Genomic DNA, 27,567 nt, shown 5'->3' with positions numbered 1-27,567 from the left:
CCTGCAGGCCACTGAGCAGCTCCATGGGAACAGAGGGGGTTAGAGACCTTGCTCAAGGGCACCACAGTGGTGTTGATGAGGGATGTGCAAGTGCAGGGCCAATTATGGACAGATAAAAGGATAATGATTTTTTTAAATACTCCATATGTACAATAAAAGAGTTATTGATCCTTCCTCCTTCCATACATGTGAAGTGATCCTTTCCCAGTCTCATTTCATTTTATATAAAAACAAATTCTACTGGCCTTGTTCTGTATAAAAATGCATTCAGCACGTTAATTCAGCCTTAAGCTGCATTAACACTACCTGCTTAAGTGACATATATAAAAAAACCAAATCAGATTTTTTTTCAAACCCATTCTGGGCCACTTCCATGTGTGGTTCTAGAGCCGTTTCATATCAGATCTCTGACCATGTGACTGCTGTCAGAATAATCAGATTGGAATTCTTTTTTTTTTTTTAAGTCTCGCTCCTTTGTGCATATCTCCTGTCTTCATCAGTCAGTGTTAGGCCCTCACAGAATGGTAAAAATAAACATGGAGGAGAGCAGCAGTGGCACTGGAGGTCAGTGGAGAGATGAAAAAACCTCAGACTCATTGGACATTTATGGAGAAGCTTCAAACTGGAAGGACCATATTGTAACCAAGCTGTTTTTGAGTGAACTGCACAATTTGACCATCACAGAAATGGCGTTATTCTTGTACGCAAGCAGCAAATATTTCAATTATATCTGCGTATGTGTGGCAGTTTAGGACCTCTGCCGTGTTCACAATGGAGCCTGACACGTCACTTACAAACATGACCCATCAGCACAGACAGACCTGACAAAAGGGTTGGAACTCAGAGGGCTTGTGATGTAAACGTAGAACATTAATATGAAGTTTCAGCAGCCTGCTTTGGCCAAATCAAGTGTGGTAACTTTGTCTTGGTGTAGGTTTATTGCCATTAATGTGTCCTTACAACAAAATCAAGGCGAATACCAATTCCCTTATTTTATCATTCCGTGGTCCTCAATCCTTACTCAACCCAGAAGTTGTTCCGGTACACCATGATGATGGATCTTATTTCTGATCTCAGGACCGAGGATGAAGGAGCAAGAAGGCTGCTAGAGGAGCTATAAGTGAGGAAGGATGCACTCGTGTATCCTTGGTTATAGCTCCTCCAGGCAGACTCCTCTGTCCTCAGAGCAGTAATAAGGGCTCTGCTCGTGAACTAAATGTCTTTGTCTCACTGGGACTGGTGAAGCCTCAAATTAGTTTTGGTTAAACTTGTATTTTTGCACAGAAACAGGAATTTCAATTTTGTCCCCATTTATTCATTATCGAAAAAAATCCCTTCACAACTATTCACCAAATCTTTCACCATGCATATGACATTTTATTAATATAGACAAAAAAAAAGAACAAATCTATCCTTTAAACCGTGTATTGATATGGCTACATTTATTAAAATAACATTGAAAGCATTGCTAGATCTATAATCTGGGGAAAGACAAACAAAACCCCATTACCATGAACAACCGATAAAACGCCAGCTCACAGGGAGACTTTCAACTGCTTAACTTTGCTGACATTAGATCAGATGTTTTATTTCTTTGTTCTACAGTCGTAACACATATTACAACAAAATCTGATCCAATTACCTACCTTGGTCGAAAGATATGAGCAGTTTATCATTTTTGTAAATGAAACTACTTAAATTTCATTTACAAAAATCAGAAAAACTGAAATTGGTTTATGTTGAGACATTAATATTGAAGCATGAACCTACTACGTTTCTGTTTTGACTGGAAATCATGATAAAGTGCTTCAGTCTGAAACATAACGCTGCCATAATATTGATCAATCACAGCAACAATGAACAACAACTCTTTGTGGGATAGATATACACATAAAACAGCTTTGTTTCATGTAGGCACACGACAGCAGCCCTACACTGCAGTGTGTTGGATTAATTCAGAGGGACCATGCACAACAGACTTGATACTTTATTAATATTCATGTTTTAACATAGCTATGCTATCATTTTTGTTATAGATGTAACTATATCACAGAACTCAAGACTCCATATTAAAAATATTATTTCAAAATTCACAGTGTTTCTGGGCGCCCTTATAGCCAAATGGTTACGTCATGGTGCACAATGTGTGCGCAGCATCGCCGGATTGAGTCCAACCACTGATCTGTGTCGCAATTCTCCCCATCTGTCTCCCCAGTTCTCTGTCTGGCTCTTAGCGACCTATTTTCATATATAGTATATACTGTATATCGAAAAGGTGAAAATGTCCAAAAAGTTTGAAATAGAAAAAAAATCAGTTTCTAACAAAAATAAACCTCTCGTCTCCTGTTTCCACAGGTCCATCATACTGGGTGGTTTTTCAAATGAGCTCAGTCTCACCATAAACATTATCACATTATCATTGCTCGGCTCAAGTTACAAAGCTGGAGACGCTACAGTTTTGTCCAGCACCTTTCCAGTAATATTAGTATCAAATGTCAAAGTTTAGCGGCTACAGGGAATGGTGAGTCAGCATACGATGTTACTGAGGTTGGAAAATGCCAGGCTGTTTTAATCTACCGTGTCATCTCCTTAAACAGATGTTGTTTTTGCTATGTGAGAGAGGAGAGAAATTCACTAGCAGACAATATTTGCTTATGTTATTTAAAGGCATTTTTCACAGCTTTGTAACAATGAAGTCAAACTGTCACAAAAACCATTTTGAAAACAGTATATATATATGTATATATTTTAAAAATTCCCCACTCGCCCCCCCACTTTGGGGCAGTCTTGTATTTCTTCCTTCAAGCTCTGGTCCTCTAACAGAGGCCTGGGAGCTTGAGGGTCCTGCGCAGTATCTTAGCTGTTCCTAGCACTACACTCTTCTGGACAGAGATCTCAGATGTTGTTCCTGGGATCTGTTGGAGCCACTCTCCCAGTTTGGGGGTCACAGCCCCCAATGCTCCTATTACCACAGGGACCACTTGTGCCTTCACCTTCCACATCTTTTCTAGCTCTTCTTTCAGCCCTTGGTATTTCTTCCTGATGTTGCTATCGCTTGGGATTGCTACATCTATCACTACGGCCTTCTTCTTCTGTTTGTCCACCACTACTATGTCCAGTTGGTTGGCCATTACCAATTTGTTAGTTTGTATCTTGAAGACCCACAGGATCTTAGCTTGGTCATTCTCAACCACCTTTGGGGGTGCATCCCATTTTGACTTTGGGACTTCCAGCCTGTACTCGGCACAGATGTTCACTTTTGTTCTGGAAATCCACACTAAATACTGTAAATTCAAAAGTTAAGAAAGAACAATGGATAAAAAAACATTTACCTTGGGTTTTAGCTGGTGTGAATATAAACCCAGGGCCTAATAAAAAGCCACCGAGCAGGGGGAAGTTACCTGTACTAACATGACTTGCATAATAAATTCAGTATAATGTAATCACTCATTTGCTCTCTTCATAGTTCAGTTTTTTTTTGGGGGGGGGGGGGGGGCTTGTTTGCTTTCTAGCAGAGAGTTACAGTAGATGAGCTCAACAGTCACAATAAAACAGAAGTTGTTGCATTTAGCTTTAGAAATGTGTTGTAAGCTGTACTAGCAACCCAGGAGCTAACTACTATCTACTCAGCAAGGAAATAGCTGGATTTTGATATGAAATACTCAAACCTTTGTGCAGCATATTTAATAAATTGAGATAAATGAATAGTCATCACAGTGACACATGAATAGAGCTTGGAAAATGTGACTGCAATCTGTGGTTTTCATACTGTGTTAATTACTGAGTTTTAGAGCTATGCTAAGCTAAGCTAACTGTTTGCTGGTTGTAGCATTATATTTAATGGATGATCAAATTTTCAGCCAGAATGTTACTAATCATATTTCCCAAAATGTTGAACTGTCACTTTAGCAGATATATTGATCTAATCCACTGGTTAATTCCAGTTATTTGGTGTTTTGTAGCTTGTAGTTAACTCTCTGCATGTGTCTCTGAGAGCCATGAAATGTACATTACAGTGAATTTGTCAAGGCAACAGATAAACCTTTAGGAATTGTTGGGTATGCATTTATAGAAACATCAGCAAATAAAACAAAAGCAAATCAGAAAACAATGATTCTTTATAAAACATCATGAAATATAAAAAAGAATTTAGAAACAAAAATGGCTCTAGTATGCATGTGTTTCACAATAAAAGCTTAGTTCTCTGTGGAGCTATTTGAGCATTTAGAGAAATAGTTTCTTACATCATTACACTTTGTACATTGCAGTCCATGTGGTATCAGTGTGACTACATGAATACAAATGCCAGGCACTGTGATGAATGCTGCATGTAGTTTTCTCTTCTACGTTACCTCTCTGGTCATTTCCATAAATGTTCCAAAGGGAGGATCAGCATTAAGGTTAGAAAACTCCAAACGATCAAAGGTCCATGGGTAAATCCTCTAAGTTCTGTGTAGTAGTTCACTAGTACATGGTTTCAGCTCATTGCAATTCATGGTTATTCACTGTCTTTGTAGTGAAAGGCTCGCTGTCAAGGTTCCCAATAACCTCCATCTGAAGAGACTGTGGAAACAATACCACAGAATGAGTATCATTGGTAGGCATAAATAACTAAAAAATAAATTAAAATAAATAAATAAAATGTTGCTTTCTTTCAGTGAAGAAAATTCTGAAAATGTTTTTGCTGAGGATTATAGCCTGCATCTCACTTCTTCCTTGTCTGTTACATAACATGGGCTCAATCACTGGACATCATGTTTCACAAAGGAGAAGAGAGGACATTAAGGAGACTGTACATTTAGCACTATGACAGCGGGGGCTAATGGCACATGAGGTGACTTTCAGTAATAATATCAAAAATACAGTATAAACTGTTTAAAACATCAGAAATTGAATGGTGACCTGAAAGGATTAAATGATGCTGCCAAATGCACCTCCTATAAACTGTGGGGTAAAGAAGCATGTACCCATTTGTCTTCTGAAATTATTTATCACAAGAATACTACATTTTTCTATTCTGTGTGTGATTTCTTGGTGAGATAACCGTGTGCTTTACCTTGGGTGTAGTCTGTCTACTTCCCATCTTGTGTAGTGTGCCAACACCTTTTGCTTTGTGGAAGCAGAGCACCTTCTGGAAGCTCTGCTTGAAGTTGTCAGAGAGGAAGCCATAGAGGACTGGGTTGGCGCAGGAGTTGACGTAGGTGAGGATGACCAGGAAGAAGTAGACTGCAGCAGTAGTACTGTTCTCAGGGATGGTATGAATCAAGTTGACAATGTTGGCAATGAAGAAGGGCAGCCAGCAAAGCACAAAAACCAACACGATGATCACCACCATGCGCGTCACTTTGCGCTCTGACCTCCGCCGCTTAGTCAGGCCTGCACGCACACTTGCCGACCTCATCTGTGTGAGATGGTTGATTGAAAAGGTTTTATAGGATTATGAGAGCAGAGACGCACATGAAAATTCAAAAATTGAGTTAGACACCAATAAGAGCTAAAGGCCAATTTGATCTGTCTCATTACCTTGATGACAATGAGCAGGTAGCAGAGGGAGATGACAAAGAGAGGACCAAAAAAGCCCAGGATGGATGTGTAGAGGATGAAGACAATGGACCACAATTCACGTGGAGCAGGCCAGGTTATGTTGCAGGTGTTGAACTCCTTCTGTACATGTGAATAGATTGTGACCGGCAGCACAATCAGAAAGGACACGACCCACACCACGCCAGTGAAAACCTTGGCCACCTGTGGCCTCCGCCATCTGGTGCTACGAATGGGATAAACCACAGCAAGATAGCGATCGATGCTCATCATTGTCAGACAAAAGGTGGAGGTGAACTGACTCATGGCATCAGCAGTCATGCACACCTTGCATAAGAAATCCCCATATGGCCAGTAGGAAAGCGCACTATTAGTACCCAGGAAGGGAATTCCCAGGATATAGAGTTCATCCGCCAGGGCTAGATTTAGGATGTACATGTTAGTTACTGTCTTCATCTTGGCATGGCGCACCAGCACATATATAGCCAGTGTGTTACCCAGAAAACCCACAATGAAGACAATAGTGTAGATGACTGCAGTGGCCACACTGAAGGGCATTGGTGGGTGCACATCCGTGGAATTGTCTGTGGTGTTGGTTGGGTGGGGCTGGAAGGAAGACACGCTGACATTCTCAGATATCGATGTCCAGTTGTAGCCATCCATGTTGAAGGAGAGAGTGCTATTATCCATTTGGATAAATATCTCGTGAGAGAAGAGACAGACACAAATACAGTTATTCTATGCAGTACATAAAAATCTATGCTAAACCAATGTTTCATGTTGTGAGTGTTCGAAGATTCTCTGCATTTCTGTTTGAGAGAATTCATGTTATGTTTACCTTCTGCACCGTATGCCACAACATACAGGTGATCTCTGGGTAAAAGGCCCCTATTTACTAGAGGATAAGAGAAACTTTCCACTGAATTGTCTGGGCAAGTGGCTAACATGCAATTTTGCTTAAGAAGGGTTACATATGAGAAGATGACAACAGTTAAGCTAGTAATTCAGGTTTGGATTAGATGTCCGTAACAGAGGGTCAGGGACAGATCAAAAACTCACAGTAGCCCACAAACCCTGAAGTGCTACAGCTATAAGTATGCAATGCTAACATGAACTCGGTTGAAGTAGGATTTGGGGATACACACATTTAGTAGAAGTTAAAGATTCTGTATCTCCCTGCTGTATACAAATGGGATATTAACTCCCCATTGAGGTTTAACAATATATTATCAGACAGTATTTCAGCATGTTGAGCTGAAATTCCAATCGCATCAGGAGGTGATTCGCTTGTCTCCAAAACTGGGTGCAAGAGTGGTGTAAAGTTGGAGCAGAATCCTATGGAGCAGCTTCTGTTAAATTCCAGTAAGCAGTTCTCAGGGCCCCCAACAGTACTTCACATTGTAAGTATATAGCTCCACCTTCACCAGCTGCAACGTTAAATGTGATGTGAACAAAAATGCATCACAAATTTTAATCCAATAATATAAAACACATTAATGTTAAATGTGCCATTATGCATATTTTAGGTACTATATATTGATGCTAATACTTGTACTTTTCTAAAGTAACATCTCGAATGCAGGGCTTTTACTTGTAACTGAATATCCAAAATAAACAAATGTCCAAACCAGACATGAATATATTATGTCCTGCATTAATGTTTAGCCTGGAATGAGAGCAATGGCTCCAATCTAATTAATTAATGCAGCAGCTGTGAAAGTGGCCTTTATGTAGTTCTCCTGGTGCCTTGTGGATAATCTACAATATTATCAGTATTTTTATAACTGTCAGCTGTCAAACGTTGAAACCCGAGGCTGTGAAAACTGTTGCGCCAATAAACGGTTTGATGAGCAGATTCACTGATCCGCGCTCCAAAAAAACACGGGAATGACGCGCAGCCCGCAGCCTGTTGTTGAGAAAACAAACACTTGAAGCCCCTTTCCCCTTCAGGCTGCATCGGGCTTGACATTGTTGTGCACCAAAGTATAACAGCCAATACCCCCTGGTCGTTAGTTATTTAAAACGTTTCCGTGCGTGGTTCATATAAAACTTGAAGGCTCATTAACATAGGAATTTCATGTCGTCTGTTGAGAAAACTAAAATAAAATAAACCAATAAAAATGGACATATATTTCTGAGTTTAAATTAGCTTTCAAACACACATGGGTTGCACGCTTTTGCGGATGGGATTCAGCCTACCTGTGCGCTCCTGCGCGCTCCTGCGTGCCTAATCCTCTCCGCTATCCGTGATGCTCGTCCCCCGGTGTATTCGTGCGATTTTGGAAATGTGCTCTTTCTCTGAGGTCAAAATCAACTCTCTTACTTTTTCTCCACATAGCTTGAAAAAGAAACCACCTCCAACTGGACATTTTCTTGCTGACAACAGGCTCAATTCCCCATAGCCACAGACGCAACAACTAATATTATCTTTTACGTTCCAGGATTTTCTCACAGTTCAGATCTGTAGAAAATCCATGGGAAAATGCGTTCCTAAGATGATGAGGAGTCACTCACAGGGTCAGTGATTCGAAATACACTGAGTAGTATTTATGTGGAAAACGTCACCCCGCCTTTGGATGTGAAAGTCCCACCCATGGATTTCTGTAAGCACTAGAGTCGTTAAGCTCGCATTGTAGTCCTGTTTTTCTTTCTTTCTCTGTGCAGTACAGACTTTTATAGGCTGCAAATCATAAAGTGATACTATTTTTCTAACCAGTTCCCTGTGTTAGACAGAGAGAGGGGCCCAACCTTGGGAAGAAATCCACACGGGGCACCTGAGACAGAGGGAGGGAAATTTGGGTGAAGTGGGAGAACAGCGGAGAGAGGATGAGATGGCATGCTGAGGGAGATAGTTGATAGCAGTTACCAGGAAAACTGCCTACTTTTAGCCATTCGTGTCACTGTTGTCATCCAGGTGCAGCATTAACAACAGGCTGCCACACAGCCTACATACACACTTGCATAAACAAAACAGATGACCAACTGTCTGTTTTTGGCCAATCTAGGCAAAAGGTACAGGAGTGGAGTGTGTATGTCATGTGTACTTGTCACGGTGTGCACATTTACTCCATTTCTGCATTTTCCACCAGTCTAAAGTGACAAAAGGGGTTAAGAAGAGACAGTGGGAAGTTGATGGCATCCTATACTTTATGGCCCCCATTTAACTGGTCCTTAACTGGCCTAAATGGGCAGATTTATGAGACTTGTGAGTATATAAGTAAACACAGTTACACACATGTGTCTAGCCGTGCCCTGCAGGGACAGTAGTGTGTAGTGACACAGGACGCCAAGATAATGATATTTACACTGTGTTTCCTCCAATGCTGACAATGAGAGGTCTCATTTTCAAGGTTACAGTGACAATGGCGCTGCACACTGCTTCTAACCAAATTATCAGTTCTCTGACAGATAAACCCATTTATCCATAACTATAAAATCCATTTTATTTTATAAAATATTTCAACTTGTAAGTAGACCAACCAAGGCATTACTGAAAATGTAACATTCAGGTATTAAGCTGGACTAAAGTAAGCAGAGGAGAGCTACTGAATCACACTCAGGTGTAGGTTTATTGACACATTAACGTCAGTCTATAAGGAAATACTACTGCATATGTGAAAAAAGTTGTATGAAGTCTTTTGTGGCTCCAGAGGGAGCTGTGACAAGTCTGACAGGTCTGAAGACTGATGAGTGATGCAGTCGACATTGCACAGGGACGTACACAGCGCAGTCAAGAAGGTTTGCCCGTTTTCTATGTCTCTAAATAGACCTTAAATGTCCTTTGTATTGTATTGCTTATTTCACAGTATGTTAATGTGTTTACAACCTTATTGCATTTGCTGCAGAGATGTCATTCCCTCATATAGATTAGTTTCATCTAAACTAATCTGAAGACAAAAGTACTCGAGCTAGCTGTAATTCAGGAAGACATAAGCCTGTCGAAACCAAGTTGCTGTCCTGATCAAAGTTACGGTTAAAAAAACCTTTCTGGTATATTCTATTTAGAGTTAAACCCTTGAGGGGTTATTTGGCAGTAAATTCTTATAAATTACTGTGCTGTGCTGTGTACTACGCCTCTACCTGGGAGACTTGTATAGCTCACAGAAGAGTCATCACTAATGCACATATTGTAGTTGTACATGAACAATATACGGTAGGATTTACTGCAGTGCCTGCATAGTTCTGTGTCTACAGATCAGAGTATTTTGCTTCATTGTTTTAATATAAAAGTTTGGAAATAAAATGTTTAACTTTGCATTTATTTGACAGGGTTTTGTTATTGTTTTCATTTCAGTCCTGTATCTGACAGATGTTAAAATATTTTTAAGATGATCAGAAAGCTGTTGGATTCCACAGGAATACATGAATAATAATAGATGAATTGTTTTCCTCTAAAGAGCCTGTTCTTTCTCCTCGCTCTCTCTTACTTTAGCAATCTGCGTGCTCTTCTTGTCTTTTTATATCAGGCCTCCTTTCCATGGACACATGCACTGAGATCATATCAGAGCCGGGCGGTCACCGACTTTGTCTGGCTGATGACAAATCGCTGATGGGGATTGACTGGAGAAGTCTCAAGGCAGCAGGTGTGCGACTTATGTGCGTGGGCCCAGGGGAGCTCTCAGCCAAACCAAATCAATACACAGCTGATCACCGAGAGGAGACAGAAGGTTGTGTGTGTGGAGGAGGGTTGAGTGTGACATGATGTCCAAAGTGGCGACTTGGTGGCTGACGCTGTGTGTTGACATCAGAAGATGAAACCATCTTAAGAATATTCATAGACTGAATACACTAACAATTAATCAGTCTTTGTACCTGGATGTTTGGCTGATACCCTCAATCTCCTGGGTGTCCTCACTTCTGTCTGCGCTGTTTAGAAACCCTGAGGGAGGTCAGCTTTAAAAGCCTTTATGTATCTGTCTTCACCGTGTGGCCTGTTGTTGTGGTAGGGCTTCTTCTTGCTATATGTTGTTTACTTCCTACTTCAGAAAAGATTAAGTGACATTAGGAAAGTTGTGTAGATTAGCTTTTGTTAGACTTGTTTACCTCCACAGAGACTCCAGATGGAGCTGTTGACTGTCGTGGTCTATACGTGCAGAACAGGCAGCATCTTTGTGCTGAAAGTGCCTTTAGCATGCTACAAGCTTACAAAGATAATATCTCAAATTTGTAGCATCTGACTGGTGGAATGTAAAATGGCACGAAGAAGGAGTTTGATATAACACCTGGTACGATATACTGTAATAACTTTCTCTTGGACACGTTGCTTCATGGCTCTGGGTGTGTTGGTTTCAGTGTAATTTACAGAAATGGCTCGGGCTTTATTAACATCATACAAAACCCAGGAAGCAGAAAAAGATGGATTTAATTCAATTCAATATTTACTCTGACCACCCTTGGCCTTTAAAACAGCACTGGAGAAGTAGTTCTGTGGATGTAAGCTGTCTCTTCATGTGATCCTAGACTGTCTCCGTGAAGCTGAGACCAGGGCTCTGTGGGGGAGAGACCATTTAATGAAGGACTTGTTTTTGTCTCTGCAGATACTTAATGACTAGTCATACCATATGTTTGAGCTTGTTTTGATTTGATTTGATTTGATTTATTTTTTCAAGCAGTTGATAATTAAATTGACAGTTGATATGACAACACACATGATTGTACATATAATCCAATATCAATTTGCTTATACCTAGTACATGCTTGAATGGAGTAGGAAGAAGTCAGACTTATCCAGTCCTACCCCATGACATCATCTTACCATCATCGGTTTGCAAGCAGTATCTCTACATAGATAATTCTCTTCTACACCACACAAGTAATATACTAAAGAATTATTACAAAGTGTTAACATTCATACACCACACCCACAATGTTCCATCTAATTAATCATTGAGCCTGTTCTTGCATACATCTTGATTGACACATACCTTTATATTTATGTTTAAACTCGTCAATTCTATTACTATTTTTTATGTCCACACTTAAATTATTCCATAGTTTTACCCCACTTATGGAAATACAAAATCTTTTTTTGGTAGTACGTATAGCATGAATTTTTAAATTTAACTGACCCCTTAAATTGTATCCCCCTTCCCTTTCATTAAATAGTTTTTGAATTCCACCAGGTAATAAATTGTTCCTGGCTTTATACATAAACACAGCAGTCTTATATCCCACTAAATCAAAAATTTTTAACAATTTAGACTGTATGAAAGCTACATTGGTGTGCTCCCTGTATCCCATCTTATGCACAATTCTTATCGCTCTTTTTTGTAATATATACAATGGTTGAAGTGAGCTTTTGTATGTATTTCCCCAGTTTTCAACGCCATACTCTAAGTATGGTAAGAACAATGAAGAATACAAAATGCGTAGTGCTTTCCTGTCCAAAATATATCTAACCCTTGCCAATATTGATATGTTTTTAGCTATTTTGTGCTGAACATATCTGATATGAGATTTCCAGGAGAATTTGTCATCAACTATGACACCTAGAAATTTAATTTCATATACTCGTTCTATATTAGCTCCCCCAATTTTCAATTGAAGTTCATTGTCTAGTCTACGATTCCCAAATACCATAAATTTAGTTTTATCCAAATTCAGAGATAGTATATTACTATCACACCATTTCTTTATCTTCTCAAGTTCCTGTGAAACCCGTCCAGAGAGTTGCTGTAGGTTTTCACCCGATGCCCATATGGTAGTATCATCAGCAAACAAAACCACTTTCACTAAATCAGAAACCTTGCATATATCGTTAATGTATAGTATAAATAATTTAGGTCCCAAAACAGAACCCTGAGGAACTCCACATACAATGTCCAGCTCACTCGATTGGTATTCACCCAACTTCACAAACTGACGCCTCTGTGTCAAATAACTTCTAATCTAATTCAAAACCATTCCTCTGATCCCATATTTTTCTAACTTCGGAGTTTTCATGCTGTAGAATGATTTTGGAACAGATCAGACACCTCCCTGATGGATAAGAACATCTAGAGTGCAGATCACCCTGCAGATTGTCTCTACAAGCTTCCAACCTGTGGTCACTGATACTGTAACTCAAGTCAGGGCAGGATTGATTGTTTGATCCTTGTGTGGCTTTCCCTTAGCTACATAGTCTCAGGTCAGCCAACTGGGGGCGTTTGTGGTTCAGTGGGTAGAGCGGTCGTCTCCCAGCCAGAGGGTTGGAGGGTCGAATCACAGTGCCTGGAGTCCACATGTCAAAGTGTCTTTGGGCAAGACGCTGAACCCCTAAGTTGCCCCCGATGGTTAGAGCCATCAGTGTTGGTGCCGCAGATAGCTGCCTTGGTTCTGTACCGGAAACAAATTCCTTGTGTGTGTAACATACTTGGCCAAATAAAGGTTATTATTATTATTATTCAACAGGAGTTGAAAAAAAAAATCCACACTTGAAATCATTCAAATGTCAGAGCTGTTCCCTTAAAGGCAAAAAACAAAGTTTTGCTGAATTCCTAGTTGAAAGCATTTACATGCATGTTTATGTTTCTTTTTTCATGATGCTAATAGGTCATAGTGCTTGATATTCCAGTACAAAGCCCCCTGCATTTTCTCCTGAGGAGGTAATTAGGGATGACAGAAAGACTGTGTTTTATTGCCCAAGTAAACCAATTTGACAACTTTTCCAAAACAACCTTATCATTAAGCATTTAAGCAGCATTTGGCTTTTACAGAAATGATGGTATCCACCTGTATTTAAACCCCTCTGCCTGCAGGAATGGATGACCTGCACAATATAGAAGGAGGTCAAAATAACCACTACAGAAGTCAGGTGTGGAAAATGTTAAGGAAATCAGCGGCGCCGCCAGAAAATAGAGTGTAATAAAACTTGTGTAATGTATACTCAAAGTAAAATAGTGACTATCCTCACATCTACTGATCCTAACAGTTTGCCTGGCTACTGTAAGACTTGGAATATCAGGCGAGTGTCATTCACGAACTGCTACAACACCAGATCAGGAAAAGTTGGGACGTATGTAAAGTCAAAATTAAAACTGATAGTAGTGGTTTGTAAATCATCTGTGTCCTGTGTTACATTGAAACCAATACAGCAGGACATTATTTGATGTGATACTTCATCAGATTTATTCTTTGCTCAAAATAAACACTCACATCAATTCTGATGCTGCAACACATTCCAAAGAATGACACCAAAGTATTTACCACAGTGTGACGGTGTTGTTCCTTTTCACAACACTTAAAAGACGTTTAGCGACTGAGGACACCAATTAAATGTGTCAGGTGTCATTTTGTCCCATTCTTCCTGCAAACAAGTCTTAAGGTGCATTGACGCAGGTCGGGACTGCAGACAGGCTGGTCCAGCACTCGCACCCTTTTCCTCCACAGCCTTGGTAATGTGGCAGTGTGAGGTTTTACATTGGCTTGTTGAAATATGCATGGGTGTCCCTGGATAGGATGTCGTCTTGAAGGCAACACATGTTGCTCCAACGTCTCTGTGTATTTTTCAGCATTAATGGAGCCAACACAGAAGTGACCTTTGCCGAGGGCACTGACATGACCCCAGACCATGTGCTGTTTTATTGTTTACAGTGTAACATAGGGCACAGATGATTTACACATCACTTTTTTTTCAGATTTAATTTTGATTTTACATACCGTCCCACACTGGGCAGGTTCTACTTTGTGGAACTTAAAATACACTGTGAATACCATACAAACATAGATTATATGTCAGAATGATCCATTAGCAGTCAGTAAGAGCACAGCATCTTTCCAACAAAGCAGCATCATTGTAAATGTGTCATTTTACTCAGATGTCTGTGGTGATAAAAAATAAAATGTATCTCTTAGGATTAACACTTTATAAAGCATAGCTAGAGTAAGTTTGGGTTTCAGATAACTACAGTTTGGTCTACTGTTATTGTCACGTTTATTTGGTGCCAAGATTTTTGGGGGTGTCATAAGAAAAGTTTATATTGGAAAAACAAGACCATGTAATAAATCTAATGTCCGGCAACATGTTGACATGAACTAGTTCTTGTTTTACTGACTGTGCAGTGCAGCAGGGCTGCAGAGCTGACAGCCACGTAGCAGTAATAAATTTGAACATAGGCCGCTGACAGTGAAACAAGGAATATGTCATTTGTCCCCCTCCCACACGCACAGATATTATTAGCATAATTAGATCTTGCAGCTGGGCCATGTTTGTGTACTGTACATGGATGAGTGGGTTACAGTAGTTTGATTTGATTGTTGATGGTTTGCCTGGGCCTGGGTTTCCAGTTTAACTCTGGCCTAAAATTTATCTGGAGCCGCTGCCAGAGCAGAAAAGTACAGATGTATTCACACAACATGACCAAGACATTTCGTGAAGTTAACCCATGAGCTTGGTATCACATGTGGCTGGGTTTCTCTTAAAGAGTTGTTATAATTATGGTTTAATGATCTTGTCTACTTTATAAAGATTTCATCAAGGAGCAGACATGAAGAGTGTATCCTATTCAACTCATTGTGGAAAAACAGATTTTGCACATCTTGTTTATGATTATGCATGTGGTGTGTTGTGATAGCTCTGTGTTTCTGATACAGCCAGTGGAATGAGGGGGGTGCCGTAAATTCTAACTTGTCGAACTTTGGCCTGAGCTGCGATGACTTTTCTGGGCATAGCTAATCACTGTTGACAACAGCTTGAACTGAAAGATGGTCAAAACACTACGCAGCATTAATTACTTGTGTTGCTCAATTTCCAGAACTGCACAACTAACAAGCTAGCCTCATACCGAGGCCAGATGCTGATTATTTCAGCACCGCTGGGAGTTCTGGAGTAGTAAATATTATGCTGAAGATCTCAGAACAATCAGTGCAAGATGCTGATTATGCCTTAAGATAATTGTTTAGATAAAGAGCACTTTAGCTTGCAATTTGCACAGCGACATACACAGTGCAAACATATTGGCAGATCCACTCACAATCACCCACAAACAGACATACACATCTTTCTCTTATACATTTTTTCCCCTGACATTCTTGAAGTAGTGCCAATTTAATTTGCGGTGATTCATTTTCTCTACGGACTCCTTCAGCCCCAGAAGGCGCTGTGACTTTCTGATTTCTAAACAGGTGAGTCACAGGCCACTAATCAAAAGCGACATTTAATAGAATAATAAAAAAACTGAGTAGGTTAAAGTCCAAGTGACTCATACATTATTAGGCTTACAACTTGTGGCTCAGCTCAGTGGGTCACAGCATGCAACCCAACAGGAAGTTGAAATACTTCTCAGATTTCAGAGACATGTATGTTGTTAAACTGTGATGCTGACATTTGATTTTATGCACAGAGGCACAGCTCACATACACATGTAATACACATATGGTATTATCAGCAGTGACACTCAAACTGAATCCAGCTATAACTTCTGCAGTGGATTTACATTTATGATATATTTTATCACTGTGCTCTGGTCTTTAAAAACCCTATAGCGATAGATGCTGGAATTTAAGGTCACATTTTGTTACTTTAAAAGACCATACCAGGCCAGCTGCTTTATTTTTGGAACATAAGGATGGTAACAGAAACCTAAGATGGCTTTAAAATGAGCAGGGTGTTATGTTTGTTGCTGATAAAGTCACGTAACTTATTCTGCATTCTTCTTTCCACAAACAGTACTGAATCAAATCAAACACATTAAAAAATGGTATAAATGAACCGAGAAAGCGTAGTTACTTTGTATTTTATTGATAATGTCCTTGAAATTGCTGGAAATAGCTGACATTCTAGCTGTTTTTGGTTTACTGAGCTAACTAATCAACTAAATATGCCAAAATACATAATTCTGAAAACCTTCAATGCATTTGTCCCAACAAATCAGATGTAAAACAAATTTAGAGATTATTTAAATATATTTAACTTGACTTAGCTTAGAACAGGTGTTTCCATCCTGTGGTCCGCTGCCCCCTGGTGGTACCCAAAGGCATGAAGGTAGTCCCTGACCATTCTATAATATAGTTTCAATCATTATTCTTTTATTTTATTTTTAAAATGTATTTCCATTGTGAATAATCAAATTAATACTAATATATAAAACTGAGATATGACTTTTAACTATTCAAGTAGTGCCCATCCGGTCTATCCACCCCACAACAGTGGTCCTCAAGTTACTTCTTAGGGCAGAGACACATCAAGCTGATGGTCAGCCATCGGCCACCATCAAGTCATTAGTGAGAGTCTGTTGGGGCTCACTGCCTAATGTCCTCCCCCCCCCGCCACTGGCACTAGTCAGACAATGTCGGTGGCTTTTTGGCTGATTCGACATGTTGAACCAGCGTTGGCCCGTTGGGCCTCGTCGGTGAGAGACAGCATTCTGATTAGCTGTTCAGCTCGGTGAATTAATGCATAAGAAGAAAATGGTTTGGATAAGTCCCTTCACCTTGTTGCTGTAGTATCTGTGATTTCACCCATTTAGTGCAGTTTCCCCTCATTTTTCGCCCCCACAACCTCCTTTCTTCTTCCACAACGAAAAACCCAAGAGAACGCCAGTGTTCTTTGCAACTTCTTATCAAAGTAGAAGCAGTTATAAACACCCACTGTTTTGAATGAGAGGCGTTTTCTTGTAGGAGGAGTTCTATCATGCATGTGCTAGTCGGCCATTGGCTGTAGTCTGTGCAATGTGTTTAAGTGTCACTTTTTCAACCCAGCTGGACAAGACAAAGGCGACATGAGGTGCTAGTTCTTTCACGTCGATTTGGTGTGTCTCTGCCCTTAGTCAGAATGATGGCCCCCAGGTCACAGTTAGTTCAAAACCCCTGGCGTAGAACATAAAAAAGAAAATGAATTACCATTATTTATTCAGTGTAAACTATGCTTAATGACAGAACCAAAGTTTCATTTCTCTACTTAAACTAGTTAATGATTTTGATTGTCAACTATTGCTTTCACCAGTTTTCCATTAGTCACTGTGCAGATAACACAGTAACAGGGTATTGGAGGAATGCCATTGGTTTGAAGAGCATAGCACCTCCTTCTGTAGACAACATCTCCCACTGTTTGTCTTGGAACTCCTGTCTAAACTGTATATTTGCAAAGCTGTCAGAAAACCAGCCAATGGTTACAGTGGTTGAGAACAGTGAACAAGATGGTGACAGTGAATTAAATTCACAGGAACCCTGCCAAAGACAACAGCTTATATATACATAATAATGAGTCAACTCTGTATAAAGCACTCTACACAAAACTAAAACAACCAACCATACAAAATGCCACTTTTCCATCTGTTCTGTAGCTGCAGCCCAGTTTGACATGCACCATTTCAATAAACTACATAGTTTAGTTTATGCAGAATTCTTCAACTTCCTGTGGAGAACACTTGTTAAATGCATTCTTGTCTCTGGTGTCATACAAATCAAAGCAGGCCTTGCCGTCTGCAATTTGCTGTCACGTCTGACGTACAATATATACACTGTTCACTTAAATGTGGCCTGTCTTTGTGACAGACTGACATGAGAAGAAAAGCAAATTTTCACACTTCAGTTACTCTATTTGACCCGAGTTCACTCACACAGATGAGTGTACCCGGTAGCACAAAAGCTGCAGGATTACCAGGGAGACTCGGGTGACGTCATCTTAAGTTTCCAATTGGTTAAAAAAGAAAATAATTAATTTGAAGTCTTCCTTTCTTGCTGTCCAGCCCTGCCCACCATGTAACCCAAGAGAAAAAGAAGCACCTTGCAACAAATCCAGCTCCATGTGCAGCTGCTGCTTGCTGATTAAAGGATTTGCTTTTTCACTTTTCCCACACTTCCTTCCAGAGTCTGGAAACCTCTTGCTGTCTGTCTCCTCACTGTCTCATCAATCTCTCTGTCCTTGTTTTTTCTCTCCTTCACTGGTGCTTCTCTGTTATTCCATTCTTTTTTTTCACTGACCCCTCTGTTAGCTCGTCACTGTGCATGTCCTGCGTTCATTATACAGTTGTCTGTTGGCAGTGCCTTACACTAGACAAATAGTTTATCACATAAAACTTTAAAAAGCACTTTTCATGCCATTACTTGGTATAAAGAGGAAGAAACAGCCTGGATTTTTAAAATGAGACGATGAAAATCCTACCAGCATACCTAAAGCTCACCGACATGTTATATAAAATGTTCAACAAATTAAGTATAAAAACAACAGGTTATCAGTTTTTGGGGCTGGAATATTTGTTGGACAGGTGCAGTGACATCCTGCCATATTTATGGTACAGATATGTTTATGTATTTTCTCAAAGTAACTAAATTATCAACAAGTTGCAGCACCCACAAGAGGCATGAGTATGAAAACACATAGGTTCACTTCCCGCACAAATTTCCATGGCACAGTATAATAAATTAAAATAAGAGCTCAGTATTATTACCTGCACTGTTTGCTCATGCTGTTTATCATGACCCAAAGTTCCAGCAGGCTATTTTTTTTATTTTTATGACAGTGACACTACAGTTTTAATCGTTAACTAACTTTACTTCTTTGTGAACACCATAATGGACACCCTCCAGTTTGCAGAAAGCACTTGATGAACAGCGTTTGCAGAATAAACGTTGGAGTTTTCATCATGTCTAAAACAACAAGAAAATTAATCTCTTAAATAAAACGTTTATAGACAGGCCCTAGAAACAATATAAAACAAAAATATTATCTCTAACGTTTCTGTTCACAGTGATTCAGAGCCATGATGTTAACTCTAATAAGCAGCAGCTTCACTCATTATTGGAAAAAAACACAAGGCGTACAGAGTAGACAGTGTCCAGGGTGTAAACAATAAAGTTGAGGATCGTCATGAAAGTGACCACTACCAGTTTATCCCAGGCACACAGGTGGCCACAGTTACTGGGTCTCGTATTGTTATGTAAACTGTACAGTGGCCATAGCACTATAGCTGTCATATACATCGCTGCTGCCAAAATGTTATAGACAATCACCAGCTTGTCAAAGGAGAATGGAAAAAAAGAGGTAAACTGTCCAGTGCTGAGCAAGATTATGACGATGGCAAAGATAAAACACAAGGAGTACACGGCCACACACCACTGCAGCCCCGAGGAACCGACGTACTGGTTGCTCTCCAGGGACGTGAAGATGAGACAGGCCAGGAAGGTCTCCAGCATCTTCAGTATGCCAGGCAAGGTGGAAAGGAACCCGTTGGTCTGTCCACGTGGACGGAGGTGTGTTAGGGCCACCTCACCTGCATACACCCCGAAACAAGCCCAGGACACCACAGCGGCGCCAATCTGGTGGGGGCAGGCAGCGCAGGTGAAGAAGGTTGGGTAGATGATGGAGGCGGCCAGACACATGAGGCACGCCAGCATAGCAAAGGCAGCAGTGAAGTCATCCCAGGCAAAAGGCAGTTTGGTGCTGACAGTTGTGAACTCCAATATGAGAATGAGAAGGGAGAAGAAGCAGCAGAAGCACCAGGTGAACATGCACCACGCCCAGTAGGAAGATAAGACATGTCCCACTGCTGCCACCAGACTAAAACACATGCAGGTGAGGATGGTCGCCATTGCTCGCATGATGCCCACAGGCTGGGTGAGTGACCGCAAATCCACATGGATCATGGCTGGACAGGATATGCCTGTTTAACCTAAAAATGTGTTATTTTGTTTCCAAACTCAGTTTATTCTACATCACCCCGAAACAGCGAGGCCTTGGTTTCTAATCCAGAATGTGCTGAAGAAATCCATGTAAGCAAAATCCTGAGCAGGTGTGTTTTCTTTCAAACAGAAACTCAAAGTGTGTTGCTGTATATTCAAACAGAGCATCCTTATCTGTACAGTTTATGGCCCCTGTTTCACTCCACTGATTGGCCACTGGTCGGTTGTTATCACAGTCACCTCATGGTAGACACACTGAACTCTGGCCCTCGCCCAGTTCTGAAGCTAATCCTCCACCCAGTGATGGGGTGTAGGTCACATCTGAAGGAAAATGGCCCTAAACCTGGTCCCTGAGTTGACTTGATTTATTGTTTCTGGGTGGGACCACCAGGGATAGTTTGAAGGAGGGACAACTGTCATGTCATAGTTCTGTTTCAGGTGCTAAGAAAAGCAGTAGGATGAGCACAAACCACTCACTGAAAACAAACAAGAAACTAGAGTAGGATGTTTCAGTGCATTTATTATCATTTTAATTAGATCAGTGTTTACATAACGTGCGTCCAAAGCAAAGTTTATGTATTATGAAAACCCCGGTTTTGTACATTTCACTAGAGAGGAACAATGAGTTAAAAACACATACACTATGTGACCATTTAACAAGCCTGGCACTTATTCTGAAGAAATGGAGGATATGGCATCTGTCCTTCAATCTGCAGTTTCTTTCTCTCCGTCCCTTCCTCTTGGGTTCATAGGATCAATGTAACATCCACCCCTGAATTCTTGGCTCTTCCCATGTTGACTTTACAGAGAGCAGTAATGCCTGAACTGATCAAAGGTTATAGTATGCACATGGTTATCAGTGATGTGACTGAAATAAGCAAACCAGACTTTCATCCTGACCAGTTACTCCCTTACCTTTGTTACACTGTTAGAAGAAGACTGAACATACAGTGTGTGAACCACCTTTATTTTCATTATCAATAGTGGTAAAATGGTGAATACACTTTTTGACAGTAAGAGGTTTGTTTAAACCATATTATACCACCTTGAAACCATATTTAATTAATATCATAGACAGTAGCTCTTATTGGCCATTGTGGAGACTGGGAGTGGAGGTGTGATAATGAAACGTACAGCTGCTGTGAGTTTCAGGGTTTGAACAACACACCTTTGCAAACATTGTCTGAGCGGGCAGGGCGAGTCCCGCTGTACATATTTGTACATATTTAAAAATTATGATTTATTAACAAGAGCACACAGAGTTTGCAAATGACAATGACTATCAATACTGTCATATCAGTGCTGCATCTAAACAAGAGAATTTATAAACATCAGATGAAAATTACAGAAGAAGAAAAACGAATGGGAAATTGGAATTACATCTTGCTGAATCCAAAAATTAGAAACACCCAGTGTTATGTCATGTTATCAAAAACTGTCAGTAAACCAGAATTTTGGGACCATGATGAAAACTGCATTCAAATAAAATACTGATGTTCAATCTTTGAGGTCTTCAGAGACCGCCAACAACTGAAACACTGCAAACTATGTTCTACTGACGAAGAACACCAGCCTAAATGAGTAAAAGGTATCCACAACATAAGCAATGAGGTTGAAACAGGTCATGAAAGCGATAACCACTAAATTATCCCATGCACATTTAGGCAGATTTGAGCAATTGGGGGGTCTTGTCTTGTTGTTCTGGAAGTTGTATAATGGCCAGATGACCACAGCTGTGATGTACATCAACACTGCCAGCACATTGCAGCATATCAGAACTTTGTCAAATGGTGCTGGGAAGACAGACAGAAGTCGACAGATGGTAAAAATGATAACAAGCAGAGCAAAAATGAAGCAGATGGAGTAGACAGCGACACACCACTGGAGCCCTGGATGTACCCAGTACGCAGAGTACTCCAAGCACATGAAGATGATGCAGGCCACATAGGCCTCCAGGACCTTGAGGAGGCCTGGGACCGTGGACAGGAATCCACTGATCTCACCAGGTTTGGCCCGGGTCAGCCCAACCTCAACAGAATACAGGATGAAGGCCAGGCAGGAAGTAACTGTGGCACCAATCTGTCTGCCGCACGTGGCGCAAGTGAAGAAGATGGGATAGATGATGGATGCTGCTAGCACCTGGATGAGAGAGATATCAGAAGTAGGTGTGACATGATTCCTTCTTTGAGACACTTTATAGCTGTTAATTAAACTTTTTGTTTGTGCAGTAATCATAAATGAACCAAGGGGTGCATTATGGGTACATTTGACAACCATACTGTATAATAATTTTTTGTAATGTAATTTTTTTTAAAATGGTTTAATGCCAAAGTCATTCGATCATGATTATCATTGTGTTCTGGGGAGGTGTGGCTGTAACAGCAATGACAGTGATTTTTCAGATTGTACAGGTGTGAAACGCAGTATGAGCCCAATGAAACATAAAACCAGTGTCTTTGCTAATAATTATGTCCCAGAATTTTGTGGTGTGGTGGATATGGTCATACTGGATTGGCTTACATACTGCATTAGCTGAAAATGTACTTATCTAAATTGGTTCCTCAATTTTGTTTCCCTAAAATGTATTTACTTCTGCATAATATAAGCTTTAAAATCAGCAGTGACAGTAATGTTCACTGATAGCAGCTAGTCGGTCATGTACTTCACCAACAACATGTGGCATGTTCGTCTTGACAACATCTTTAAATAAAGACAAATAACAATAAAGTGAAAAATGACACGCACCATTAGAGCAGCCAGCATGGCGAAAGCCGTAGTGAAGTCATCCCAGGAGATGGGCAGCATTTCATTTAGATGCATGAATTCAAGGAGGAGTATGAGGAAGGTGACGCAGAAGCAGAAGCACCAGGTGAACATGCACCACGTCCAGAAGGAGTTAGTACTGTGGCCCACTGATGCCACCAGGCTGAAGGAGATACAGGTGAGGATCAGGTCCAGTAGCCGCACTATGCCTACCGGCACCGTGAGTGTCCCGAAGTCCAGCGTAACCATGGTGATAGTAATCCTTTGGCCAGTTTAACGGGGTTCCAGAATAGATACTTAATTAGATAATCTCTCACCTCTTCACCAGCTTGTTGTCTCTATTCTTACAATATTTGAATAGCTCTTCGATTTTCATTAGTTCTTGACCCTCATCCTGACAGTGCTGCCTGGACGTCTATGTCAAGACATTTGAAGTTAGGTGAATGTGTAAAGTCTGGCCGCTCCCTTGTTGCCTCCTGATCACACCTTCTTCCAAATATGGCTTGTAACTACATGCGTAATGCATAAGTGTGATGACATATACATGCCATGTTTTTTGCAGAAGAGCAACAGCCTGTTGTTCACTTCCATTTGCTTATCAGTTGCATGAGGCAATAAAATAATTCTGCTATCTTTACACCAGTTGTGTATAACAGGAATTACACCTTATGACACAGGACTCTGGCCTCTCACTTCAGCCTGTTGCTCATCCATTATGTTTGCTAACTTAGCGGCTTCCCCACCCTTCAATAGGTTTAACCTGTAAATGTGTACAAGAGGCCTTGGAGGAATTAAACCTTAGTATATACAGTATAGGAGAGATGGGTGGGGGAAGAGTTTTTTAATGCTAGGAGATCATTGTCCTTCACTGGATTAAAAACCACAGGTGTGAGATACTGCAAAGGGAACAATATCCATGATCTAGGATGTAGGCTTTGGATTTAAGGCCTATAAAATTTCCTCTTGTGTAGCTTTAAACAACCTATTTAACTTGAAATGTGACATAAATCCAATAAGGGCGTTCTGTATTAGGCTCAACAAACTCGGGCTCAATTAAATAGCTTATGTCAATGTATAGAATGGAGACATCTAACTTAAACAAGTCCTACAAAAACTATTTAACTGCTGACAAACATTTTCAGACCTAACAGCAACATCTAGAGGAGAGACAGCATGATTTAACGTCTAAACTGTTAGTGTTTTGATTTAATGAGTGAGAAACCAAAGCTCGCTTTCAACGTTCAGCCGCACCCATATGTTCTTATCAGAGGGAGAGCTATATCTCATGTCCACGGGTGTTATATTATTATAAGAGCAGCTTTCTTCATTTTGATTTATCCATTTGGCAATTTATGTCTTCGGTGTTGAGATGACTCAACTTTCATACCAACACTCAAATGGGAGAGTGGATTTAATAGTTCTTATATGGCAATAATCTGAATTTGGGCTGAATTTTTACATTATTTTTTATTTTTTAGATCAGGCCGGGGTATGATTGATAACCGAAGGGGAACCCCCTCCCTACAAACACCGAGAACAACTGCTTGTAAAACTACTTCTGCACTGCCACAATCATAACCACCAGAGGTTTGTCTTTTGGGTGTTCCACCTTTCCTCATCTAGAGTATTTACTATTTCTTGTAGAAAACAAACAGCTTGCAAAAAACACAGATGGTTTTTCAGGACCCAGAGACTGTGAACAAATATAGCAGCTAGCTTAGAGTTGGTAGTATGTGCTAAACATGAGAAGAACGGCAAAAACTATACAGTTTGTCAGATGTGTTACTGTAGCTTACTGATAATAGAGGCTTCCTAGGACTGGTACTTAAAGCACTAAGTGAACTTCAAGTTCAATTACATCACTGCATATTCTCCTTCCTGGTAGTTAGCAAACATCTTTCTGTGTGCAGTGCATTGTCCATAATAATTTGGCATAAACCTGTTCTACCACACCATGCTGTATCCGGCACATTTCCATCAAAGGATGCACTCCACCTTTCTCTAAATGATTCTTTGTTTGGCTATTGTGTCACACACAGTTGGCGCTCTGTCGGTCACGTCCACGCTCATGGTGAAACAAGGACTCGGTGCCGAACTGTGAAATTAAACCACCTCAGACGTGGTCCCACAGACACGAAGCTGAAGAATCAGAGCAGCTGGTTTCACACTAACATCTTTGGTCCAGTGTGAACACTGAGCCCACGAGTCCCAGTTCCCCCACAGGAAAAGCCCAACACAACGCAGCCACACAGCGGACAGCGTGCTAGCCCAGTTTATTTGTAAAGCACATCAAAAAGCAACAAACACTGGCCACAGACGTTTACAGAGAGATGAAATTATGGGATTGTTTGATTGGTGATTATAACCAAGTGAAAACACAGGAGTGATCTAATAAAACTGAATCAGGAGGGTTTACATGAACAATACAGGATATCTGGACTAAATCATACAAACACAACATGGCAAACAAAGGTTAAAGAAACTGGTTTGTCTGAATTGGTGGGTTGGTCGTTTTATTTCAGCATCACAACAAAAAGTCTGGACCAGTTTCCTGTGACTGTCAACTGTGCTTAGTGTAGACCTTGATGACTCAGACTCAGGTAATGGAGACTTGACTCAGACTCGAACACTGGGGACTCAATACTTGACTCGGGCTCTGCCCCGTCTGTGTGGCAGCTTGGCTTTTCAGAAGTGTAAGCTGCAATGGCCGAGTGGTTAAGGGGTTGGACTTGAAATCTAATGGGGTCTTCCTGGACAGGTTCGAATCCTGCTTGTAGCGGTATTCATTATGGGGTGGAGAGCAGTTGAAGTGTTAGAGCCTTCAGTGTGAGTTGGTGCAAATGGCTCCCTCGGTTCTGTACTGGAAACCGCACCTTTCACATTAAAGCTGAGTTGTTTGAATGTGTAGCTGTGAATTTCATTTGTTCCTGTGATCAAACATAACACTACCGATCTGCGTCACTTGTTGGACAGTGGAAACACTTCTCATCCTATTTTTGGGTTTGATTTTACATCTGGAGTATTTTATTCCATTTCAGGGTCTGTCAGAACCTACTGCTAACAATCACCACCAACTGAAGGTGATTATTGTAATGTGGGTGAGTCACCACTGGAAATGGGTAACATCTCTATGATACACCCTGTAAAAAGCTTATCCAGATTTTTTTTTTTTCTATGTCTTCAGCAGCTTGTCCTGGTCTGTTGTTTGTGTTACTGTGCATCATTGACTGTAGTTTATATACACATATAACACAGTGACTAATATTATAACTAACATTCTGATGTGGAGCAGAGTAATCTTTATTTTCCTTCTTAGTTTATCATGTTAATATGCTAACACTTGCCGATTAACACAAAGCACAGCTGATGCAAGTGTTTTAGTTAGTTATTTATTCATAAACTAAAATAGCGAACTGATAACTGATGATTTGGTGTAATGATGAAAAGTAAGGGGATCGCTTATGTTTTTACAGTTTATCTAGATGGAAACATGAATGTGTGAACCAAACATTTCACTCAGACACAAGTGTGAAACTCATAGTGCTTCTAGAACTAATGATTAAGAAAACCATATTTGTCCTACACACAATAAGCACAAATGCTCACCATAAGCCATTCGTTCTCCCATGCTAAGTGGAGATCACATTATGCAAAAAAATTTTAGCTTCTAACATTATAGCATTTAGCTCAGGATACATAAAATTGTCTGCCTTAACCGTTAAACTCATCTTTTCCTGCTTTGTAGCCAGATTAAAAAATTCTAGTGAGCTTCTTTCCCAGCTGATGTGGCAAGGCATTATCAGGGACAGATCTACTCTATGTAGCTACGGTACAGGAACAATCACTGGTCATACAGGGCCACAGGGTTCCCACGATGAAGATACAGTTGGATCATTGGGAAAGGCTAAATTCAGAACGTCTGTCCCAGCTGAAATTTACACTTCAGTCATCAATCAAAACAGAGCTATAGAGGCACATGGGTCAAATAGCTCCTAATGTTCCCACAATAAAATGGCTTCCCCAAGTCATCTGGGATTTTGAGAAGCACCCCTTTTTATTTATCAGCTACCCAGTTCAGTGCAATGCTACATTCAACCCAAAACCGGAGTCAGCGAGAACTACAGTACTCCCAGGTTTATGTTAAAATGGTCACCAGAGGGCAGCAGAGCAGCAATGGATGAATATCACAATGGGTGCACATTTACGGGTGAGGTTCATTGGTGTATTGGTGCAAAATGTATTTTTTGTATTGTTTTGTGTTATTTTGTAAAACACATTTGTTAGCTGTTGTTTTTAAATGTACTATATAAATAAACTGACATTGACACTAAGGTTTTGCAGCAGTAAAGACACGTCCTCCACAGTAAAGTCTTTATTGTTCACATGTGTGAAACTGTGAAAATTGTTCTGGACAACAAATTTAGTGGTAGTGATTAGAAATCAGAAAACAAAGAAATTCCAAGATTTTCCAAACTATAAAGATGAATTAGTACAATATCAAGGTAACTTAACTATAGGTTAGCTGTGAAATTAACATTAGTCACTGTATATTCTTGCCACAAACAAAGATGGTGACCACAGTGAAAGACCAACATACCGTCCCAGAGTAAATATAAATAGAATAATTTAGCCCATATGCAAATGAACAGTTATGCCTGATCTACC

General features: G+C 40.3%; 3 protein-coding genes and 1 non-coding gene across 4 annotated transcripts; 1 reads left to right on the top strand and 3 right to left on the bottom strand.

The window, feature by feature from the left end:
* Positions 1-3,192: 3,192 nt before the first annotated feature.
* Positions 3,193-8,085, bottom strand: LOC109969447 (somatostatin receptor type 5-like). The gene is made up of 4 exons (XM_020616335.1): positions 7,741-8,085; positions 5,524-6,243; positions 5,057-5,401; positions 3,193-4,563 (listed from the first exon to the last, which is right to left on the bottom strand). The coding sequence occupies exons 2-4, from the start codon at positions 6,229-6,231 to the stop codon at positions 4,483-4,485; spliced, it is 1,134 nt and encodes a 377-aa protein (XP_020471991.1). The 5' UTR covers positions 6,232-6,243; positions 7,741-8,085; the 3' UTR covers positions 3,193-4,482.
* An 11,118-nt stretch (positions 8,086-19,203) lies between these two features.
* Positions 19,204-20,103, bottom strand: LOC109969460 (myeloid-associated differentiation marker homolog). The gene has a single exon (XM_020616362.1). The coding sequence runs from the start codon at positions 20,101-20,103 to the stop codon at positions 19,249-19,251; it is 855 nt and encodes a 284-aa protein (XP_020472018.1). The 3' UTR covers positions 19,204-19,248.
* A 1,379-nt stretch (positions 20,104-21,482) lies between these two features.
* LOC109969524 (myeloid-associated differentiation marker-like) lies at positions 21,483-23,151 on the bottom strand. Its single transcript, XM_020616460.1, has 2 exons — positions 22,885-23,151; positions 21,483-22,278 (listed from the first exon to the last, which is right to left on the bottom strand). Exons 1-2 carry the CDS (start codon positions 23,149-23,151, stop codon positions 21,685-21,687), a joined length of 861 nt encoding a protein of 286 aa, XP_020472116.1. The 3' UTR covers positions 21,483-21,684.
* A 2,448-nt stretch (positions 23,152-25,599) lies between these two features.
* On the top strand, positions 25,600-25,681 carry trnas-uga (transfer RNA serine (anticodon UGA)). The gene has a single exon. It is a non-coding gene; the product is annotated as a tRNA-Ser (tRNA).
* The last annotated feature ends 1,886 nt before the right edge of the window (positions 25,682-27,567 follow it).

Source organism: Monopterus albus, unplaced genomic scaffold (genome assembly GCF_001952655.1).
Source record: "Monopterus albus unplaced genomic scaffold, M_albus_1.0 scaffold174.1, whole genome shotgun sequence".
In the NCBI taxonomy this organism is placed as follows: Eukaryota; Metazoa; Chordata; class Actinopteri; order Synbranchiformes; family Synbranchidae; genus Monopterus; species Monopterus albus.
Note: the sequence above shows the minus strand (reverse complement) of the source record. Positions and strands in the feature narration are given on the sequence as shown.

Excerpts from the sequence above, each read along its gene's own strand:
- LOC109969447 (XM_020616335.1), bottom strand. The coding sequence starts at position 6,231 with ATGGATAATAGCACTCTCTCCTTCAACATGGATGGCTACAACTGGACA. Across the intron at positions 5,402-5,523 it reads ACCTGCTCATTGTCATCAAG|ATGAGGTCGGCAAGTGTGCG; the intron begins GTAATGAGACAG and ends CATCTCACACAG. Across the intron at positions 4,564-5,056 it reads GTAGACAGACTACACCCAAG|TCTCTTCAGATGGAGGTTAT; the intron begins GTAAAGCACACG and ends TTGTTTCCACAG.
- LOC109969460 (XM_020616362.1), bottom strand. The coding sequence starts at position 20,103 with ATGATCCATGTGGATTTGCGGTCACTCACCCAGCCTGTGGGCATCATG.
- LOC109969524 (XM_020616460.1), bottom strand. The coding sequence starts at position 23,151 with ATGGTTACGCTGGACTTCGGGACACTCACGGTGCCGGTAGGCATAGTG. Across the intron at positions 22,279-22,884 it reads CCATGCTGGCTGCTCTAATG|GTGCTAGCAGCATCCATCAT; the intron begins GTGCGTGTCATT and ends TCTCTCATCCAG.